This window comes from Xyrauchen texanus, chromosome 28 (genome assembly GCF_025860055.1).
Source record: "Xyrauchen texanus isolate HMW12.3.18 chromosome 28, RBS_HiC_50CHRs, whole genome shotgun sequence".
In the NCBI taxonomy this organism is placed as follows: domain Eukaryota; kingdom Metazoa; phylum Chordata; class Actinopteri; order Cypriniformes; family Catostomidae; genus Xyrauchen; species Xyrauchen texanus.
Genome location: NC_068303.1, coordinates 6,083,102 through 6,106,572, shown reverse-complemented (window position 1 = coordinate 6,106,572; position 23,471 = coordinate 6,083,102). Strand labels below are relative to the sequence as shown.

The 23,471-nt window shown below is 37.4% G+C and overlaps 3 protein-coding genes across 6 annotated transcripts in view; 1 reads left to right on the top strand and 2 right to left on the bottom strand.

Moving 5' to 3' along the window:
• Nucleotides 1–266: 266 nt before the first annotated feature.
• LOC127621567 (peptidyl-prolyl cis-trans isomerase FKBP1B) lies at nt 267–15,973 on the bottom strand. Its single transcript, XM_052095223.1, has 4 exons — nt 15,889–15,973; nt 13,440–13,487; nt 1,886–1,998; nt 267–1,385 (listed from the first exon to the last, which is right to left on the bottom strand). Exons 1-4 carry the CDS (start codon nt 15,923–15,925, stop codon nt 1,257–1,259), a joined length of 327 nt encoding a protein of 108 aa, XP_051951183.1. The 5' UTR covers nt 15,926–15,973; the 3' UTR covers nt 267–1,256.
• Nucleotides 15,974–16,830: 857 nt separating this feature from the next.
• LOC127622249 (WD repeat and coiled-coil-containing protein-like) lies at nt 16,831–22,564 on the top strand. Of its 3 annotated transcripts, XM_052096283.1 has the most exons (5): nt 16,831–16,919; nt 17,589–17,755; nt 17,848–19,753; nt 20,407–20,527; nt 22,073–22,564. In XM_052096283.1, the coding sequence occupies exons 3-5, from the start codon at nt 17,888–17,890 to the stop codon at nt 22,243–22,245; spliced, it is 2,160 nt and encodes a 719-aa protein (XP_051952243.1). In that variant the 5' UTR covers nt 16,831–16,919; nt 17,589–17,755; nt 17,848–17,887; the 3' UTR covers nt 22,246–22,564. The 3 variants fall into 3 exon arrangements, with proteins under 3 accessions (XP_051952243.1, XP_051952242.1, XP_051952244.1); XM_052096282.1 differs by having other exon boundaries at nt 17,589–19,753; XM_052096284.1 differs by lacking the exon at nt 17,589–17,755 and having other exon boundaries at nt 16,840–16,919.
• Nucleotides 22,565–22,942: 378 nt separating this feature from the next.
• The window catches only part of LOC127622225 (sphingosine-1-phosphate transporter MFSD2B-like), a 29,550-nt gene continuing 29,021 nt past the window's right edge, over nt 22,943–23,471 (bottom strand). For both annotated transcript variants that reach the window (XM_052096250.1, XM_052096251.1), the window contains exon 15: nt 22,943–23,276. In XM_052096250.1, coding sequence (XP_051952210.1) covers nt 23,246–23,276 — 31 coding nt within the window. In that variant the 3' untranslated portion in view covers nt 22,943–23,245. The remainder of the gene's footprint in view (nt 23,277–23,471) is intronic.

The window sequence follows — 23,471 nt, the reverse complement described above, 5'->3', positions numbered from 1 at the left end:
ACTTTACAAAGAAAAGGTTTGTAAGTGATTTTATCACACAAAAATCCTGTTTACATACATATCCTTTATTTCTTGTGGTTATACTTTTAAAACCGTTAGTATTTTAATGTAAAAAATATTGGCCCCATTCACTTCCACTGTAAGTGACTCACTGGAACCTCGATTTTTGTTTTTTTGAAAGAAAAGTTGAAACGAGACTAAAGTACTTCTTGTGGTAATCAACATTATGCCAACAAATGCTTTTGATTGAGCTTAACTTGAATTGAACCTGAATATTCCTTTAATTTTATAACTTTTTGCTTTGTTTTAACAATACTATGTTTTTTAATAATTAAAAAAATGCTGTGCATGGGTTGGGAATGACAAAAAAACAAACACCACACAACAGAAACAAATTCTTCTGTAATATCATTTATATGGTAGTTGAGAACCAATGTGTCAGTTCATGTGGTTCTTGTACTGTATGTTTTATCAAGTATGTTATTTTTGCCTGCAGTGTCTTGCAAATGTGATTGAAATGAACAGAAAAAGGGTAACTCTTTTCTAAAGTGGTTAATTTGAATAAGAATTATCTTCATTTTTTATTTTTTAAAAAGCATCTTGATGTCTCAAATGTATTTGCCTAAGTTGACAAATTTTGTCTTTAGCCCCATTGCACCCTATAGTTATACAACTAGAATTTTCTTTAGTGTTTTAGTTTCAGTTACAAATCAACACCAGATTTTAAAGAGTTCAAATATCTTTAATAAGAGCAAGTTGATCAAATGTGCATTGAAGCCAAAGCACTCCATGGTACATATTCGTTTTTTTCCACATCTCATGAGTAGATTGAAATGAGACTTGCAGCAAATATTTATAAGGGATAATAATATATAAAATATATACTTAATACAGTAACATTATCATATGCATTCAGCAGGATATACTTTTATCAAAAGTGGCAATGCAGACAGTGGTTGTTTTTAATGCCCCTCAGAATATAGAATTATAACCTATTATACTGTAAAATACCAACCCTACTCAAAATCTGTAAGGCAGTGGATTCTGTCTGGTACAAATTAATATACTAATTTGATGATTTTCAAGAAAATGTGACATAGTATGACAAAAGCACATGTTGAGATGTGTAGAAAAGACTTAAAATAACTAAACAGCATCTACTCATGGCATTTGTAGGCAAAGCACATAAAAGATGGTAGGGCAGGGCTAGTGTTTCTCCATCACGTGAGGACTTTTGTCCTGTAAAAGCTAGCGGTTCACTCCAGTTTCAGTAGTTCCACATCAAATATAAGGGTGGCATTAGGAGGAATGACACCAGGGTGTCCCGTGGCCCCATACGCCACATCTGGAGTGCAGGTGATCTTTGCCCTCTGACCCAAACTCATCTAAAAGGAGATTTTAAAAAACAAATTAATGGAAATGCACAGTAAAAAAAAAAAAACTGAAAATTCCAGGGATTGTCATGATAGACAACTGAATAGATTTTTTAGGTAAACTATTTTTTTTTTAAAGGTTGAATATTTAATATACATTTATAATTGTAAAAAAAAAAAAATAGTTTAACTTTTAAAAATGTGTTTTGAGACCCCTGTATTCTGGCCCATTCTGTTTGACCAGCTGGTTTTAAACATAGGAAACACATCTGATCACAAGTGAACTGCCCCTAAGAAACAGGTCCAATTTGGGTTCAGGTGAACCCGAAACCAGCTTAATTATTCAGGGCTTTTGTTTACACCAAATTAATCATCTTGTCATTCAGCCAACCCACAGACTAGTGTTTTGTTTTTTAAATATCAAGATTAGCACATCCTTAGAAAATATATTTAAAAAAACAACAAATCAGATGGTAAAAGTATACATGCAGCATAGTAACTGACTCAGTTACCTGTGCAACTCCATCTTCCCATCCCTTGATAACTTCCTGTCGACCAATCTTGAATTTGAAGGGCTTGTTTCTGTCTCGTGATGAGTCAAACTTCTTTCCATTCTGTAGCATCCCTTCAAGAAAGTTAAAGGGATAGTTTACCAAAAATGAAATATCTGTCATCATTTACTCACCATCATGCTTTTCCAAGCCCATATAACTTTCTTTCTTCTGAGGAACACAAAAGCAGATATCAGGCAGAATGTACCATTTGATTTAATTGCATCTTTTTTTTTCCATATACAATTAAACTGAATGGTGATTGAGGCATTCAGTGCTTTTTAACAGCAAGGCAACTAAATTTCCCGACTAAAACGTAAGACATCAGTTTTTACAGTCAATTCCTCCAGCATGCCTCCGATTTTGAAAAGTCAGGAGTGGTCCATTAAAACAAAGCTGACCCATCAGAGGGAGCAGTTCTGTGCTTAGCTAAATCTCTTGTGGAATCTGAGCTTTTGTGATCCGAATTAACTAAAAGAATGAAATATGAAACATTGGCCTAATTCACCGGATTATTCGGCTGGTTTAAGTAGGTCACCTTTTGCCTCTGTCTATTTCACAGGAATAAAAAGAGAAATAGAGAGGAAGATAAAAGCAGAATACTCCAGGCTGCCTTTAATTTGAGTGTAAGCCCACATATAAAAGCACAAGTTCTCGATATGAGTCGCTGTTGGCACAAACATATGTTACAAAAACCGCAAGGCTACGTCCACATTAATCCTAATACATTCGAAACTGCCGTTTTTGTCTTCAAAATGCCCTCTGTCCGCACTGCCGTTTTCAAGCATTTTCCAAATGTTTCTCATCCACACTGAAACCCAGGAAATCGCTTAAATCCCCTTACTGTGCATGCAAAAAATTGCCATACCATGTACGGTCTGAAACGCAGTTGTCCTTGTGTTCCATCGCCGGACAGCGATTTCAAGTAAACGTCCCGTCACCTTTGAAGGAATGCAATGAAGGTTGTACAAAGTAACATTTATCTTTAATAATGCTATCAATGTGAATGGCAGGCACAGCAGTGCTGATACAACATGCCACCATCTTGATTGCTTTTGGGCTGATTGGATCACATCGTTATTGTTTTCAGATATCTCCCTTTTTCCTGTCCACATTACAATACGAAGACACCATTTTATGTAATTGGGAAAGCGTTTTCGTAAAGTTCAAATTTCGCTGTCAAAAACAGAATCTCAGGCTACGTGCTCATTAATCTGAATACATTTGAAAACGTTGTTTTTGTTTTCGTAACATTCTCCGTCCACACTGCCGTTTTCAAGCATTTTTCAAAAGTTGCTCGTCCACATTAAAACATGGAAACTCTTAAATCCCCTTACTGTGCATACAAAAAAAATCACTTCAAATCTATGAAAACTTCTTGTTGCCTTTGAAGGAATGCAATGTAAATGTTGTACAAAGTAACATGTATCTTTAATGCTATCAAGTGACTAGCAGGCACAACAACAACAACAACCATATTGATTGTTTTGGGTTGAATGGATCACATACAATTACATCATCGTTTTTCAGATATCTAAATTTTCCCTGTCCATACTACAACGCAAAGACTGCATATTCGTTGTCAAAAATGCCATCTCAGTGTGGACAGAAGGCCTAAACAAAGAAAAAGATGCGTTTTCGTGAAAACGTATTAGTGTGGACATTACCTAAAACAACTCTCTGCAGCCCGACACTGCAACAGTCGGTCAACCAATAGCATGATTTTTGGGCCAGGCTATCTGTTTGTCCAACCAATGGTAGAAAGGGTGGGTTCAGGGAACCATTTGGTAATACTAACATTTTTGCAATTTCTAACTGAATCTAATGTTAAATCCTAAACTGGAGCAGGTTTTTTTCAACACATTTTATTGTTATTTATTATTAGTCATTTGTATTATTGTTTTAATAAATGTATTACCACTCAACACCCCATACTCTGACGGCACAAATCAGCAGCAAATTCAACTGCAATAATATTTTTTCCCCCTAAACGATGCAAGCCTTCCCTTTACCTACATGTTAGATTGTATGATGAGATATTTTCATTACACTGAGTTCAATAATACCACAAGCACACAATTCACTATTAATCATATCATGGCTTTCATTAAGTGTATAGAAACCATTCTAATTGTGTTTTAGTGAGAATGAAACTGTCTCTACTTCTTTGTTTGAATAAGACTCTGACGCACCATTAGAAGCATTTCTTCTTCACAGTTTGATCCATGGTAAGGGAGATATGAAAGCCCCCTCACGCAGAGAGATGGTTCGTGTACAGTACAGTTTTATCTTACACCCCCCCCCCCCCCCGTTGACTTAAAAGGAGCTGGGACTTCCAGGAAGCCCCCCACACCAAGATATCTGCAGAGTGGGATCCATTCCAAAACCGGCCAGTGAATTATAATAGCTGCTTGTTCTTCTACAAGGACAATCTAAAGCTTACTTGAGTATGAACTGAGTCAACTTAATATAACCAGTTCAACACTGAAGTTAAGTTTATCAAGCACCATTAATTAAAGATAGACAGATGACTGGTTTGACCAATATTTTTTACTGATATTTACACATTTCTCTTAAAGGAATGTTCCGGATTTAATACAAGTTTAACTCAATCGACAATATTTGTAGAATGATGTTGATTACCGAAAAGATTATTACATCGTCATGACAACAAAGTTGTAAAATTGAACATTACTTCATATTGATAAGGTTGATAAGTGATTTTATTACACTAAAATGATGTTAACATGTATAATTTTTGTTGCTATGCTTTAAAAAAAAAAAAAATATATATATATATATATATATATATATATATTATTTTATTTTATGTTTATGTACTGGCCCCATTCACTTCCATTGTAAATGCCTAACTGTAACTGCAGTTTCTTGCCTTTTTAAATAAAGGAGGGACGAGTTTAAATATTTTTTGGGGGGGAAATCAACATTATGCCACAAAATGCTGTCAATTGAGCTTAACTTGTGTTGAACCCCGGAACATTCCTTTAATATAGGTTATTGGATCTTAAAGCTGAAGTATGTAGTTTCTGCACCACCAAATGGAATACACTTTGTTTTCACAACAGCTTTCTGAATACGCTCCCCGTGTGCTATTGGTCAAGCAAAGAGATAGTCCCACTTCCAACTCATGCCATTGGCTGAGTGACATTGTTGGGGTGGGTCTAAGTGGGTTATTCAAAACAAAGAGCAATTTTCTATTTTCTACCTCTAAAAAAAACACAATTACTGAAATGCCCATCAATTTGAAAGGAAAATACCCCAGGATGCCTATAGAAAAGATTGTTGTACAATTTAAACGATTGAAGATGCAAACACAGGATCATTACAAGTCACAAAATATCACACGGTTCCCCTCCAACTTATTTTCCATGATAACAATCAGGGCTCATGCAGGGTGCGTGCTTGTCTTTGGCTGACAGATGTAGTGGGGATAAATTGGAGGTCGTTTTCCGTTACTGAGCCCCAGCGTGAGAGTTCGGTGGGAAAGAGTTTGAATCAGGAGAGCAGGAGGAGGCCAGCGTGGCTATTTTTACCTCTGCTTACAGTATCCATCTACAGCAGCCGCTTTCTCCCCATCAGCTTCATATGCAATCAGAAGCACATGTTTCTTTAACGCAACTGCTCAAAAACATGGCAGAACAGCGCACATTACACAGTTCATGTATCATCAAAGAGAGAAATCTGAGAAAAGTGTTATCAATTTGTGCTGGGTGATTGCAAATTAAAAGTAAATATTAATGTTTCTCTTATAATCTTAATTTAATGTTATGAGCTGCTTTTATAAAAAAATTAAAAAAAGTAGGCTATCTAAAAATTATAGAAATGTCTCAAAATGTATTGTGTAAAATGCATTTGAACTATATCTTAGAATGTTAGTATATCAATATATTTCCTTACAGTGAGTCCGGTCGTGTCTTCATTTAGTTAATTATCTCCATGCTAAATGTATTCTCATATTGCAGTCTGATGTACGGTGGCCTGCATTACTTATTCCCAGAACTTGAAACCCTGGCTGCATTCCAATTTCATACTATCTGTACTGTATAGTATGCAAGATTTGAATTAGTGTCTTCTAGCATAGTAAGTTGAAAATAGAATGCCAAATGTGCCAAGATGGTATACTATGACATGAGTAAATTGCAACCTGGTCTCATAGAATGAAGTTACTATTAGGCTAAGGGCATTTGGAGTAATTTTGTAGTCAAGTACTCTAAACCATAAAAAAGCAAATATTGATCACTTGACATTTAGAATTTAAGTTTCAACCTTTGAACCTGTTTTTCTTATGAAAAATTAGAACTATGCATAAAGAACATCTCAATTAAAAAATTACAAAACAATGAATCGCACTCCACATAGAAACATACTACATTCTAAGTCTTCTGAAGAGATACAGTATATTAAATTTTTTGGGGAACTATTTCTTTAACAATGTCATGCATCCACAGTGCCAACTAGGGCTGGGTATCAGCACAGATGCCCCGATTCGATTCAATTTCGATACACACAATCTCAATTCGATTCGATTAACATCAGTACTACTAATTGAAGAGATGTTTCTAAAGCTGTACATGGAACACTAATTTAAAAATAACCCAGCCAAAAGCAGTTAAATGTTTTCTCATTTTCTTGTTATTTGATTATAAATTGCATGCTACACCGCAACTGCTGGAATTACACATTTATGATTTAATTTTGTTATTAATTTTGATACAACTTTCCCCACTGTTTACATTTACTTTAGAAATAACTCTCTGTGTTTACATTCATACCTTGATGTGGCAGGGCGGAGGGCGGGGCCAGGTCGTGATCCTACACACACCCGTCCCGTATTAGGCTAATTAAGCCTCCGAGAGGGATAAAGGTCGACTGCAGAGGATCGTGCGGGAGAGAGAGATCGTTAACGGACATGTCCGTCATGTGTGTGTTTGTCTTTTAGATTTATCATTAAAACTATTATTTATATTGTCAAGCTGGTTCTCGCCTCCTCTTTTCCATTGAATACTTTACACTGGTGCCGAAATCCGGGAGCGGGAGAACCACTGGCAGGGGCGGGGGAGACCCCTTCTGTTCCCCGAGAACACGGCGGGACATTCCATCCACCAGAGGCTGGAGGTCTGCCTCTGATCCGCCCGGAGAGGCGCGGCTGTCGTCCGTTGGAGTGTGGAGGAGTGGCCGAGGAACAAGCTGCGGCGTATTGGAGAACTGGCGAGTAAGAGTTTTTTGTTTTGTTTTTTTCTCTCTCTCCTCTCTCTTTCTCACTGCCGCTCTGCATTGGTCTTTTCCCTCTCTTTTAAATTTTACAGTGTTTTTTGGGGGGGTACTACACCCCAGTTTAATTATTTCTGTTTCCCTCCCCTTGTCCCTTCCCTCCCCAGCCTGAGAGAACGAGGGAGGAATGTGGCAGGGCGGAGGGCGGGGCCGGGTCGTGATCCCACACACCCGGTCCCGTATTAGGCTAATTAAACCTCCGAGAGGGATAAAGGTCGACTGCAGAGGATTGTGCGGGAGAGAGAGATCGTTAACGGACATGTCCGTCATGTAGTTGTTTGTCTTTTAAGTTTATCATTAAAACTATTATTTATATTGTCAAGCCGGTTCTCGCCTCCTCCTTTCCATTGAATACTTTACACCTGATAAGTCACCAGATGGGTATTTTGACAGACTTTTTAAGCATTTTTGAGCATTCTTGCGTGAATCCACATTGCAAGCACTCTTGGAACACACACATACACACACACAACTGCTGGCTACAGCTGTACTCTGTCAACATGTGCTACACGGACGGATTTAGCTGTTGCACATCATCTCCTTGTTTACATCCACTTCTCCCGCTGTACACATTAGATGCACTCCACTCGTAAAAGCTCCACTCACAAACGCCAAATGGAAAGAAGGATGTCGGACCACCTGGGAGTTGTGGACCCCTGAGCTGCAGGATTCACGTTAATCAAACCCAGCACACAAAGATCGATCCACTGCTTTTCAGAATCGATATTGAATCAGCCAAATAAAAAAAAACAATTAATCAAAAAATCTATTTTTTTGCCCAGCCCTAGTGCCAACCAATGCTTAGAGTTGTAACAGCAAAATGTAGGTGAGAGAAGCACTTTCATTGTTGCGTACAGCAGAAAAATGCACAAAGAAAAATTTAAGTTGCAATATTCAAGTAGGTTTTTTACTAGTCGAATATTTAACAGTTAACGATTACTCGATTAATCGACTACTCATGCACATCCTTAGTTATTATAGCTAAATTTTCGCAATACAATTTTTACGTGGCTTGTTGTACATATTGCAGAAGTTTCCTGGTGAAATACTAGAGGCGCAACAACAACGACTTTAATTTACTTTTACACAAATCACGAGTCACACAGCAGATTAGCAGTTCATAAACACTTACTTTTCTCCCTGTTCCTCACGCAATGCTATCTTATGACATCTAAACACTTTTACTATAGTGCATGGCTTCTAAGGCAATATATTTTAATGTATACATTACATAACCAACTAGATTTATAAACTTGTTAATCAAATTGTGTGGTAGCTTAACTGATAGAGCATTGCACTTGTGATACAAAGGACGAGGCACGGGTTCTGACGAGAATTAGGGTGGGGAAGAGAGATTGGTTTTGTTGATTTAAAACTCTATACGCTATAGAGCATTAACCTTAAAAATCTCATCTGTTATGGAGAGAGTTTTACTCACTTTTAGCACCACACAGTGGAAATTTCACCCCGGAACTGCCTTGATATGTGTAATGAACCACGTAATGTCATTTTGCAAAGATGACACCACAGTCATGTAATTTTCATGATATCAGGGGTTTACATTTCTTTTAAAATAAGGAAAATAAAATGCTACCATGACAAGCACAAACAGTAACTCTTAAGGCCGAAACATACTCTACGCAAGTACGTGAACGCAGATGCATCTTGCAACGTAAGCTTGATTCCACGTGTCGTTGTGTTCTAAAATATGTCAGACCTCAATTCATAACTTAAAGCAACCACATGTAGCATTTTCTATGTTGCCGCAAGGGGCACTACTCTAGAGCAAGATCAGTATAAACTGTCCGCTTCTACTGTGTTTTCTCTTTCAACTCAATTACTGTCATGGCAGAGCAACTGTTTGAAGAGAATATTGCCAAACAAGTAAGTTCAAGTTAAAGATGCGTCTCACTGCCTTTTCAGTATCTCATGCTGTGAGCTTATTATTTTTTAAGTAAAAGGAATATTCCGGGTTCAATGCAAGTTAAGCTCAATCGACAGCATTTGCGGCATAATGTTGATTACCATGAAAAGTAATTTTGACTCGTCCATCCTTTTCTTTAAATCAGAATTAAATAAATCCAGGTTACAATAGGAAAGTGAATGGGGCCATTTTTTGGAGGGTTTAAAGGCAGAAATGTGAAGCTTATACGTTTTAAAAGCACTTAGATTAATTTTTCTGTTAAAAATCTTGTTATGAGCTGTAAAGTTTTTTCAGTCATTTTAGGGTTTTATGGTTTGTTGACATAGTCATGGCAATGAAGTTGTAAAATTGGCTATAACTTTTTGTGGTCATCAATATTATTCCACACATATTGTCAATTTAGCTTGACAATATTTCAATAATATTATTTAAATAAGACAATATTTGAAAGCCACCTCTGCATGGAAATTAAGGGTGTTAATACATTTAAATAAGCAATTAATTTCTTGATTCCAGAGGAATTGTTTCAGGAACCTACATCTTGATTTTTAGAAGTTCTGGCATCAGGTTCACAAAATTGGACACCTATAGTGAGATTTTTTTAAATTGATTTCAAAGTGCCATAATTTGGAAACTCCACAGGGGAAAAATCCACCAATCATACAGACGTCTATTTAGAGCACATTTATACAAAGTGCTGCCATTGTTATTAATAGAGCAGCCAGTCACCGACGGTCTGATGTCTTACTGAGCTCTAATAATACACCCCAAGGGATTCAGCAGGACTGGGCTAATTGATTTGTTCTGTCCGGCTGGGTCAGAGAAAGCGGGGGGGATGTAAGTCTAGGTGGATTTTCTACTACTTTCAAAGAGTTTTTCCAGTTTTTATTCAACTAAGTAAAAAGTTCAGTGTTTCACCATTAACTAATAATGTATAGTTATGACTATGCATTTAAAATAAAGGCATAGCTAAATTATAATTTTTTTACCATTATTGGGGGCAGATCAAAGTCCCTCTACAGGGATTCAGTTAGATGCAATAAATGGACCATTTTCCAAGAGTTCAATAAGTGTAGCACTGCATAGTGAAATATTTCCCTCGTAAGACCTGGAACTTACTGTTGTTAGAACCAAACTGGTCTCATAAAACAAATCACATTATTATACCTGCATTTTTGCTAAATGCTTTTTACATGACTTGTAAGGCGATACGTTTTAACATTTGCATTAGATTAACCTTAAAACCTCATCTGGTATACAGAAAATCGAACTTGCTTTTAGCGCCACTCAGTGGACATTTCATTATTTTGCAATAATGTCTCTGTAATTACTCACGTAATTTTCATGAGGCTGGTTATAGCAGTTTATGCTGATTTTAACTCATGTTCCTTTACAAGAAGCCAGAACGTAACAAAACCAATATTGATTAATTTTCTTTATATTTATACTATTGCACTTGATAGTGAATGCCCCTGGTTTTATTCATCAATGTATGATGAATGCTCCAGGTTTTATTGGGCCAAAGCACAACAAATAAAATAAAAAGTGTGTTTCTCTCTTGACCTTTAAAACATTTTTAAATTAGGCCTAAAGTAGACACATTCAGGCAGAACTCTCACTTTTAATATATACTAGAGCTTGCCAGCAGACAGCACTGGCCAGGTGACTGACTGAATTGAGCGGCTGACAGTCATTAGCACTCGGAGTCAATACGGCACTTCTGCAGTACTTAATATAGCACTGCAGGGCCTTAGCTGAGAGCACCAGAGCCCTGGAGTGAACCAGATACAGCAAAAGTGCATTAGAGAAAAAGAGAGAGAGATAGAGAGTCAAGTAATTGATATTCAGGGACACACACACTTTGTCAATGCTGTGTCAATAGAGCAAATGTCTAAAATATGGAACAGGAGAGATGGAAATGTTTTGGCAATGACTCATTTACATTTTCAAAAATTAGTCTTTATTTTGAAAGCTCATACATCTTTTCTGGAATACAAAAAAAAAAAAAAACCCAACCCCTGGCAGTCTTTGGTTTTGAATGCAAAATCTATCTGGGTGGCAGTCTGTTGCCTAGGGATGCACCGATCAAATACCTGGATCGGTATCGGCTCCGATACTGACAGCAGCTCCAGGGTATTATTGAATGGCACTGCTCTGTTTACACAGGCACGCCTATTTTTTGTCTTCAAATATTTGAGCGCTACTCACGAAAAACATCTCAGATGTAGATGCTCAATAGTTCGGTTCACTTATAATATGCATTTAGAATGGCACTAGAGGTGTTTTTTTGTTTTGTTTTTTTTTACCAGAATTTGAATAAGAAACTACTGTAATACTTGCCTACAAAAAGAAACATACAGGAATTCCTGGGGCGTTCAGAATGTCAAAATAAAAGCATGAGTGTTTTAAAAGTTAAAGGTGTCATGGAGAGACTTAAGGAGGCAGAGATATGAACTCAATAGCAGGATGAGCACTGTGACTGCAGAGAGGGAGAAAGAGAGAGAGAGAGAGAGAGAGAGAGAGAGAGAGAGACCGGTGGATCTGTGACAAAAGGTGCAAGATTGAGATATATTACTATATATTACTATTATAACATATTATTGTTATTATCATTTGTTTACAAGTCATAATAATATTTAACTTGAATGGGTTCCAAAAATAACTGTATGAATGAAAAGTGAGCTGATTTCTTACAACTAAATTGACCAAAAAGAAATCTGAATCCTTTAAAGTCCAGATACAAGTTGAAAAGAAAAAGGCTTCTTTTCTACTGACGACTTATACTGGAATTACTGTTCATTTTGCTGCAACATGATCCAGTATACTAGTTAACAATAAAGTGTTTCTTTATAAGCCATACATTTATATTGAAATAAAGTGTAGTTAGAGGTTTGTGTTTCTTTACATATTAAAGAGCACACCCAATTAATGCCACACAATAATGTAAAGATATTCTAAAATTATTATGCAAAAACAACAACACTGGATTCAGGTCGGGATCGGTATAGGCCGCTACTGAGATTTCCGATATCGGAATTGGAAGAGAAAAATTGGTATCGGTGCATCCCTACTGTCGCCACAGGATAAATAAGCAAATAAACTTTTTTGCGGAATCTTGATTTGAGGAAGTTAATTGTCACAAAGAAACAAAATGTCCTTTATATGCCATTAAACTTTTATTATAGTATTATATACGGGATATACTAGTTAGGGACACAAAGAAATCCAAACGTGACAAATGCATTCATAGCTCTTTTACCTTAAAAAGCCACACACACAATAATACGGTTTCGTTCATCACAAGAAAGACGTTTTCTTCTGCTGAAAATGCTCTCCTTTACCGCATACTTTGGAAAGTTATGAAATTATGAGTGAAAACAGATTAGTGTGGATGTGGACAAAAACAACAAAAAAATAATAAAGTAAATAGATCCTAAACCTTCTAACTGTTTGAATGTTCTAATCGCCATCAGGCAACATGGCATCAACGATTTCAGAGGTGGAAGGCCTAATCAATAAAATCTGTAAAAAATCTGTAATGAAATGTCAACAACAATTTTCATTAACATTTAGTAATGTATAGGATACATTCATACATTTAAATTTGTTTTCAAAGCCTTCAAGTTGAAAATGTTTTGAAGGAAACCATTGGGTAAGATGGAATAACATGTTTTCCCTGCAATAAATAAATAAATAAAGCAAATCAAATAAAAGCTGTTTGTAATTTTCTCCTAATCCAGATATAAGTAACACCTTCATCAATTGATTTCCTCAAAAACGGCAAACACTGGTCTCTATGGTACTTAAAAAATATTGCTCTGTTTTCTTAAACGACACTGATTATTCGGGAAAGCTGTTTGAAATCAATGTTTATTTTTGCCGTTACGTTTCGTGATGCTATAGTGGCACAGAAATGACACACTTCAGATACAAAATGTATCCAATGAATTAATTAAGTGAAGAAATAATTAACAGATTCATTTTAGAGTAGATTTGATTTAGAAAATAGTTAGTTGACATTATCTTGTGGTTTAGTTAACATCCTGTATAACTAGATGGACTATTTACAATTTATATACCCCACTAAAAGGAGGTGATCAGTTTCTGTTCAAAGAGAAACACATGAACATTGAGAGGAAAGAAAATATTAAACAATTAGAGACGGAATGTTGTTATCGATATCCTGTTTCCTGTCTGTCTGAGCTGGTAGTCTGCACGGCGTGCCAGCTGCAGAGAGAAATATCCCAACAAACAGCATATGAGAATGTTTACAAACAGCAGATGTGACTGATTGTTTACCTATGTAATGTACGACACATGTCTGTCCTTTCTTCGGAAAGGTTCTTCCTGTAATGGAAAAAGGAGAACAAGAAGTTAGTGATCATTCAAAGCATGTGAACCTTATTTTCCAAAGAATTCCGGCAGCATCTCTGTTTGGAGCTAATGTTTTTGATACAATAACTTCTACTTGTGATTGCCCCAGACAACATTCCCACTGACTGTCTGATGGATAATGCACACAAAAATGCACAAGTTGGCTAAAATCGCCACCCACAATCAAATCAAAGCAAATCTCACCCACCTCCCATGTTCCAGAAACCCCCAACTCTAAAATATGGGACAATAGGCATACCATACCGGATAACGTCATTTAGGCCGAAATACTGCATATCCTGTAATAGGGACAGTTGGCAACCCTTTGTGGAGATGATAGAATGGTGGCTATGTAGTTATATTTATCTCGACTGCATAAAGCTTTTGGAGCATTGGTTTTGCCGCTGTCCAACATGGAGAAAAGCGATCAAATTACGATTCTAGGTCGATTCTAGGTCAAATTAAGATTCTAGGTCTATGCTAATATATACTGCTGGGATCGTGGAGAGCCATTTTTTATTTTCCTACCAGTGTTTAGCTTCCCAATCAGCTGATGAAAACACACTGCATAATCATGAGGAAGGATTACATCAAGATGTAGATTGGAATGCAGGTGCGGAATTTATATAAATAAAATAGTCTACTCTTCTCTCGCCGTTGCTGGCGTTCCAGTGATTACCCCTCTGCATGCCATAGGTTGCCGACCCCTGATATACTGTATATATTCACTGAGCACATTATTAGGAACACCTGTACACCTACTTATTCATGCAATAATATAATCTGTCAATTGTGTGGCAGCAGTGCTATGCATAAAATCAAGCAGATACGTGTCAGGAGTTTCATATTAACCATCAGATCTCAGTGATTTCGACCGTGGCATGACTGTTGGTTCCAGGCAGTCTGGTTTGAGTATTTCAGGATTCTAGGATTCCCTTTGAGGTTTGTGAAGTTTTTAGGAACTTAGTGTCTGATTAATGTGTGGGAGCTGGACAAGAATGTGTGCCAGTAGGCCATTGGGAGAACCGAGCGGGCCGGTGTGTCAGCCACATAATGTGCCGAATGGGCCGCAATAAGCTAAAATGAGTCGCCGCGTTATGCAGAACGGACCACAAAATGGCCTGGATATGCAGAAAAAGACAGTGAACACCCCCCCGCCAGTTGCCATATCGACCGGTTAATTGGTTATCAGGCAATAGACCACTTTAGTTAACTGTGGAGCGGAGGGGCGGGCCGGGTCGGAATATCACGCGCCCCGCCCCCCTCCGCTCCACATTAAGGTATCGGGAAAATCCAATATCAGTCGACCTCTAATATATATGGTATCACACATAGTAAAACACATGCACATAAAATAGCTCAAAAATACATTTCCAAATACATACAGAGCTGAGATATTCTTCCAAAAATCTTTGTTTGTGTTATGCAGTAGAAATGATATCATTCACATCTGGGTTGGCATGAGGGTGAGTAAATGATGAGAGAATTTTCATTTTTGGGTGAACTATTCCTTAAATAAAAAAAAACAATTAAGTGACCTATAGAATTTTAAGATCACCCCAACAGTTTTAATTATGTCATCATTTACTCACGCTCATCATGTTCCAAATTTTCATAACTTTGTGTAGATAAAATTACAACAATAATAATTATTTATTTATGGTCAAAGATACCAAACTGTGCAAATGATGCATGATGCCTGCAATGATGCAAATAATGCTGCAAACATGTAATGCAACAAGTGTCACACACAACAGCACATTACTTTGCCATAAGATCATATCAAGTCTCAGAAATCCAGTAACTCTGCCAACTGTGCCAAATTACCCCTGCAATACCCCCAAAGATTACCCTTCAAAGCTCAAGTCTAGCCAGTTGTGCCATCTGTTACACACATGATCATCATTATTTACTTACATTTCATAAGGAGAAAAAAAAACAGACAACTGCATATCCAGACAGAACTATATCCAGCAGATATAGTTCTGTCAGCTGCTGAGAGGAATCATAATGAGTGTGGGTCAAACAGAAATTCAACGAGTTGGCACACATGCCTCATATTATCAACTGGGCATAAACACGTTTAATCCCTGACTAGACAGAGAGCGGGAATATCCCACCCGCAACCTCATAGCGATGAGATCACGCTGGCTGGGGATTTCATTAGAAACGTGTCATCATATTCACATCTTTTCATATAAAATCATTTTACAGATTCAAGAATGTAGCTTTATTATGTAATGAAAGCGGTAGAATTTTCCAACAATGCCAATTTTAGCGCTACAATGTATCAAAACATACGTCCCAAACCCCACTCACTCTCGAAGACCGTTAGAATTCCAATTTTAAAACTTGTTGCATTGTAGCGTCTTACCGTCTCCTGGAGATATTGTTTCAATTTCAACACCCATTCTGTTCGCGCGGCCAGATCCTCCAGCAGAACTCACTGCAGAGAGGAGAGAGAGAGAGAGAGAGAGAGAGAGAGAGAGAGAGAGAGAGAGAGAGAGAGAGAGAGAGATGAGGCAGCAGCGCTCCTGTACTCCGCCCACTGCCATATCAAAGCTTACTGATCTAGTTTGCGTTCATTGATCTAGTGTCAATATTAGTTGGCATAAGGACACAAGATTACTTTCTGATGAACTCCTCTAAGCGTTTTTATACAATATCTGGAAATTATTTTTGGAATTTCATATAGCGTGATGTGTAAAATCTATGTGTAAATGCCTCACTGAGCAAAACCAAGGCTGCTACAATGTATGTTTAATTATATTGCTATTATCTGTTTAATAAATGCAAAACCAACATTTTCAATCATAACTAAACAAGAGTTACACTAGAATTACAATAATACATACACCATGATGCAGCTTAAATTTGGTCATAGTATGACTCCAAGTGGTCATGACAAATTCTAAAACAAACGGCTGTTTAGAATAGATGGAGTTCGCTTGACTGCGTCAGCTGTGGCGTCGCGTCATGTTTGTCACGTTTTTAAGACGTCGCGTTATTGCACTAAAAACAGCAAGACGCAGCGCTGTGTTTTGAGATACGATTTTAAGTTTGTTATTTTTAACTTGACACTGCCTAAACAAACGTGGCGCTTGGGCACAAAACACTGAAAAAAATGAGATGCATGTTTACTTACAGCAATACAAAAATATTTTTTAAACGCGTAATGTTTCGTTCCGCCTTTTCGCTTAAAACTGTTTTAAAAAACAATAACGCGTCTTGAGTGAACGCACTCATAAAACTACAATTCCCAGAAAGCAATGTTTTGATTACACTTCCGTTTGTCCATGACTTCAAACATATCCCTGGGGAAACGTGTCCGAAAGAGCTCATATCGCAAGATTTTAATCTGAGAGGAGATGTCATGGTTTCCTCTGTGTTTTGAATATAATTATGGTATGTATGTATATGAACTTTCTTTATTTGCTTTTTTTTTTTTTACATTGTTCCGTTTGTTTTTGTTTTTTACCATTGACTGTTAGTTTGACAGCTATTACAGGCTAGAACGTTCTGTATTTGTTTAAATGAGGAAGATTTTTGAATGAGGAAGATTTTCGCCAATGCCCCTTGCATTGAATCACCATGGTGATCATAGTTTCATCCAAAATAGTAGATAACGAGTGGCGGGTAATTTCAAGTTATCGCAGTTTTTGTGTATTAACAGTAGCCTTACTAATGCAACTACGATATTTTTGTAATACTCAATCCTAATATATATATATATATTAATGACCTCCCTTACAAACTTGTACCATGGTACTCTTTCCTCTAAAATAACCATATTAACTAACTACAGTTCTTTTTACCACTGTAAAAAAATAATAAATTACATTTCAGTGTAAGATGTTTTCAGAATTTCTCTGTCATTATGTTTAGCCTAATTGTTGTAAAATTATTGTATCAACAATAACTGTAATAACTATGGTATTTTGATGGCAACTATGGTAACCTTTTGTAAGGGGAGTCTTTTGACATACAAAGTTCCAATGTTCAAAGGGTCATTTTTGTAATGTAAAGTTCTTGCTTACATCTTGCTTATCATTGTTTTGTGTTTTTCTGACTAAGGACAGAAAAAAATGCAGTTAAAGAGGTACCATCCAAACCTCAGAGAGTTTTATGACATTGGAGGTCATGTGAGACTAATCTGGTGGTCATCCCTGAGAGTAGCCTCACTCTAGCCTATAGGATTAGAGAGAGAGAGAGAGAGTGAAGAGGCTTTACCTATTCTTGGAGTAAGTGATGGCAGTCTTTTCCTACTCAAGCACAGAGTTACAACTATCTCTTTGACAGAACTCCACTTTGTCTTTATTTGTTGTATGACCAGGAATTTCATCTTCCTTTCCATTGGAGAAACTGACCCAAGTATGGAGCTAGGAAAAGCCAAGCTTCTGAGAACAGGCTTGAATACTTTGCACCAAGCCATTCACCCCATACATGGAATAGCCTGGACGGATGGTAAACAGGTTTGTCTCACATCTTTGTATTCGCTTGATGGCGAGCCTAAATTTGGTGACACAAATGTCATTGGACAGTTTGAACACGTCTTGGGACTCTTTTGGGGGCCCCTGTGCTGTTCTGGGACCCCAGCTTTGCTTGCCGTACAGCATAAGAAGCACGTTACGGTATGGCAACTTCAGTTAAGCGCTTTGGAACAGAATAAACTCTTGTGCACGCAAACGTGCGAAATGAGCGAACCGTTTCCACTTTTGTTCCAGGGATGTGTCTGGCATCCCAAAATGGACATTTTAGCTGTGTTGACTAAGCGGGACACCTCTGTCCTGTTTTCTGTGCGGGTTGATAATCGTCGGGTGAAAGCTGACATCAAGGGCAGCGGCCTGATCCATTGTGCCTGTTGGACTAAAGATGGAACCCGACTTGTGGTTGCCATTGGTAGCGCATTGCACTCATACATTTGGAATGATATCCAAAAAAGCCTGGTGGCATGTTCCTTCTGCCCCATTTTTGACATAGGTGGCTATATTTGTGCCATAGAGTCCACAAATGAGGCACAGGTTGCTGTAGCTACAGAACTTCCTCTTGATAAACTTTGTGGGCTCAATGCAGGCATCACATTTGACTTAACGAACGACTCTGAACCATCACCTTCTCGCCAAGCTCCTGTTCTGATGGTGGATTCTCGGAGGAGGTCATGTGATTCTGCGCATTCAGGAACGGCCTTGTCGGCCGGACCCATAGATCTAATGCACATTCTTGCCAAACACAGAAAATCAGACCCAAGCCCACTCATTCTCTTGAGGCGTCAAGATCATTTGACCGCATCAGGTCAGGACTCATCGTATCTAATTTTGGTGACATACGAACGCAAGGTCACCACCACGAGAAAAGTCAGCATCCCTGGTATCTTGGTTCCTGACATCATTGCCTTTGACCAAAGTGGAAGCACTGTGGCCGTGGCCTCCAACACTTGCAACATGATCTTGGTTTATTGCATCACAGATTCTTCCATGCCCAATGTCCAACAGATCCAGTTGCAGAAGAACGAGAGGCCCAAAGGGGTGTGCTTTTTCACCAATAAAATGCTGCTCTTCATGATTGGCCAGCAGAAGTCTAATGATCCAACTTTCCTCCCCTCCTCCAACACCGACAAGTACATCTTGAGGCTGATGACTAAAGAGCTGGTATTCGACGAGGAATCTGCCACCCCAGTGGTTACCAAGCCGGAGTCACCAAGCCAGGATCATGGGATTAGGCGACATTCTGAGAATTTCTCCAAAGAGGACTATCTATCAATTAAGGATCTAATTCTTCCAGTAGGCTCTGTGATTGCTTCACCAACCAGTAGGAGGAAACTAATTGAGGAAGTTCGTAGCTCAGAACTGAGCCCTGTGGCAAGCTCGGCTGACTTCTCGGACAGAGCTGTATCTATTGCCTCCTCCGATACTCTGGAAACCTATGAAATGGATCAAGTCAGCCGCATGGCCACGTTAGCCGTTGCCAGTCAGACCAGCCGTGATTCAAGTCGACCATGTTCGCCCAGGTACGAGGTCTTGGACAAATTTTACTCCGATGCCACACTGCCAAAGAACAGCTGCCAGTCCAAGGACAAGAAAGTGGAGCAGCTAATGCAGAATATGGAGAGCATAATCACCCGCTTCGCAGACGTCCAACAGTGCCTCTCAGAAATTAGAGACTTCACCCAAAATGGCAAGAAGATGACATGCAATTATCCATCTGCTTGTGAACCACAATATGTGTACATAACATGTCAGGTATGAATTTGTGTTATTTTCTTCTGTCATGATCCTTGTAAATTTTTACAATGAAGTTTAAACTTAACTGGGGAAAGTCTGAAAACGTCTGTTATAGAAAAATGGAGACCAATATCATCTACAGCTGCAAGTATTGTGATATTTGTTTAATATGATAATTATGGTTGAATAATCAAATAAAGGCACTGTATGGTCTTCCATATTGGTCCACTGCGATTCTTCGAAATGATCACATTTGTTCATAATGTTATAGTGCAAAATATATCATTTGTATTTAAACATCAATTTTAAAATTCAAATGAACAATACCCAACAAAGTACATGATATCGACTTGTGTAGCAACAGTAAATCCTAATCCAATTCAAGACTCTACAAAGCCCATTTTACTCTTAGTCAAACCATCAGGCTGTTTAGCATTCTGAAGCATCACTCCAACACATAATTCCTCTCACTCTTTTAAGCACAACACTTTGTCAGGAGATATCAGATTGAAGTGATACTGTTGACATTTGCATAACTTGTTTTATATGAATCGTCATACTTAATCCATATTCCATGATCACATGACAGTGTCTATTGCGAATGGTGTTTGATATGTACTCAAAGTGAGTCAAAAGGCCATTGTGTTTAGCAATTTTGTTTCTCTCTCCAGAAACAGTTGTCAGAGAATGTGTATACAGATGAAAGAAGACCTGTGCTATTGTGTGGGGGACGGATCTGTCTACGTGTAGTGCAGGAACTCTTTGGCTTGACGGTTGTGGAGATGATGCATGGTATGTCTGAAAGAAGGTTTCAAGAGGAATGAGTGCCTGAACAACAATACTTAATTGTCAACTCTGCTGAGTGCAAGGAAAACTTCCTAAAAATCAAACCCACCACCTTGATCACTAATAGTATTTGTAATAACAGTACAGACTCTGGTGCGACAACTCTCATATTATTGCATGGATTAACTGATATTATGCATGAAAATTTGGAAGCGTTGCTGCCATTGCACACTGTGAGAAGCACCTTACAATTTCTAATATCTCTGACATTTTCAATTTGGCACATTAACTTGAATGTGTCTTTGCCAAAACCCTATTTTAATAAGGAGCAGATGGGATCAATTAAAATTAGATTGTGTGCAGATTTTGTTTTCCTTTGTTAGTTCGGTGTGCTTTGGCTTCATTTAATTGTCAATGACGAAAATAGGAAGCGATTATGAGCTACAGTCAGATTAAAGGGTTTTAGAATCAGCTTACAGCCTTTTGTGTTGAGTGTCTCTACAGCTGATATAAGCTCAATCTGCTGTAACCCTCACATTTATGCTAAGACCTTTTTGAAGTATTGAACATTTCATCCAATAGGAAAGTCAAAAATGAAAATGAGTTCTCTTTAAATCCTCAGTTGTTTCTCTTAGACAGTAATGAAGTTAAATGAAGAACAAATGGAGACTTTGAAAGTCTTGAGTCTGTTCACACATGCAGCGACTAGCTGGTGACTTCAGGCAACATGAGTGACAGCAACTAGATGTGGGCATGTCCAGCGCCTTCAGAAAGTTAAGACAAGTTCAACTTTATGCAAGCCAGGAGTAACTTTTGGGAATGACAACCAATAGGAGTAAAAATGGTGCAAAATGGTGCTCTCTTATGAGATAATGCAGACAAGACGGAGAAGTTAAAGTGTCTGTATGCGATTTCACTGTTCTAATAAAAAATGTTGCAGGGCCTTCGTGCAACTGCACCAAGCTCCTCAACCTCCCCGTACGGCGAAGTTAGGGCCGTTCCCGCCAACCCCCCACCCACCGGACAGCGACAAGAAGGGCCCTGCATTCTGTATCTCGTCCTGGGCCCCACCCCAATAATAATTATGCATAGAATTAATTATGCATAGAAGAGAAATCGTCGGCAGTCTGAGAGAGTTTTATTTGTACATTTACAGTTTGTTTGTTTTGTTTTAAAAATGATGCAATGAGCACTGCTGCAGTTTATATGAAAACACTCTCCTGCAGAATGACATATTGGCCATGTTTCAGATTGTGTTCAGATTTCCCAAAATACCAAAGTCTGCGATTTGAGACTTTTTATCAAATAATTTTAAAACCAGGTGATTAGAGCTATGTTATCCACATTAATTGTATAGCTCTGTACTCTTACTGTATGTCAACACAGTTGTCTTATTTGTGTCTACAGGGAAAATATCAAAGACAATGTTCATAATTAAGCTTAACTGAAATCTTAATGAATTCTCCTGAACTATGAAAGTGAAACCTCTGAGCAATACATTTTCCTTGAGGATGTGCTAATTGATTGACTATCATTTTCTTCTTGTCACAGGTCCCATGTGGCTTGTCTTGGTAGCTGATGCAGATGGTTTTGTTCCACTCATATTTAATCACAAGGACGAACTCACAATCAGAAATGTGAAAAGGAAATCTCCCATAAGACCACCCAGTGGTGAAAATGACTTACCCCCTCAAAGTCCACAGTCTCCCAATGCAGACAAATGAAAACCCATATCATCTTTTCTAAACAAAGAGAACTTGGATATAAATATTTTTTATAATATGCTTTTTCTTAGCTTGGTACTTGTGACACAGGAATACGAAAGGGTATTTTCAGGGAAAATCTTTTCTGGATGTTAGTTGCTTTGTATAACGTGACAGTTGTACAATTATATATATATGGAATGTAAAGGCAGTATTATTTTCTATTTGTCTGAAGAATTACTTGAGTGCCTGCTTGATGGAATGTGCTTAAATTAGTTTTAAACTTAAGTCTTATATTTTACCGGGACAACAAAATGAATAATTACATGGTAATAAAAGAAATGCATAATGACTGTATTCTTTTAGTTTTCATCATTAATTCGATTCTTTAATCTTTAAATCACATATCAGGTTCTGTGTCTGTAGTAACAGCCTAGTAACTGTGTCTTATGTGTCCATTTTAATATTTCCTGATTAATATTTTGTAAATAATTTAAGCATTTCAAGATTCTTGTGTGATGATAGATAGATAGATAAAATAGTCAGCCCAATTAAATTTCAATATCAAGTTATCTATCTATCTATCTATCTATCTATCTATCTATCTATCTATCTATCATATATATATATATATATATATATATATATATATATACACATACACACATACACACAAATATATATATTTCACTTCATCATTGAGACATGCGAACCAGCACAAGTTCTTTATTAGGCCTGGAATCAAATAATTCTGTAATATGTATAATGAATAATACATCTTATACAATATCAATTCTGATATCTAATAATATATAGTACCCTAGTGTATAAATTAGATACAGTATTTATGTAAATGTGGCTACACGTTCATGTGAAAATACAGAAACAGAATACAGGAACAAACTCAAATGTTTACGTGAAAACATATTAGCTTTCTCACAGTGTAATGTACACTAACACAGCTCATCCCAACACTGGGCTGGAATTTCAGGATCTGCTGTTTAAAGATGCTACATGCTGCTCAGATCCACTCTGAGGTCATGCTCTGGTTTCTAGAAGGAAAATAACAGTATATATATATTGAAATGTAATATAAAAAATAACACACACACACACACACACACACACACACACACATATATATATATATATATATATATATATATATATATTTATGCACACCATAAACCCGAAAAAGTTAGCAGACCTAAAACAAATTGAGGTAATCAGTTGCATCACATTCATAA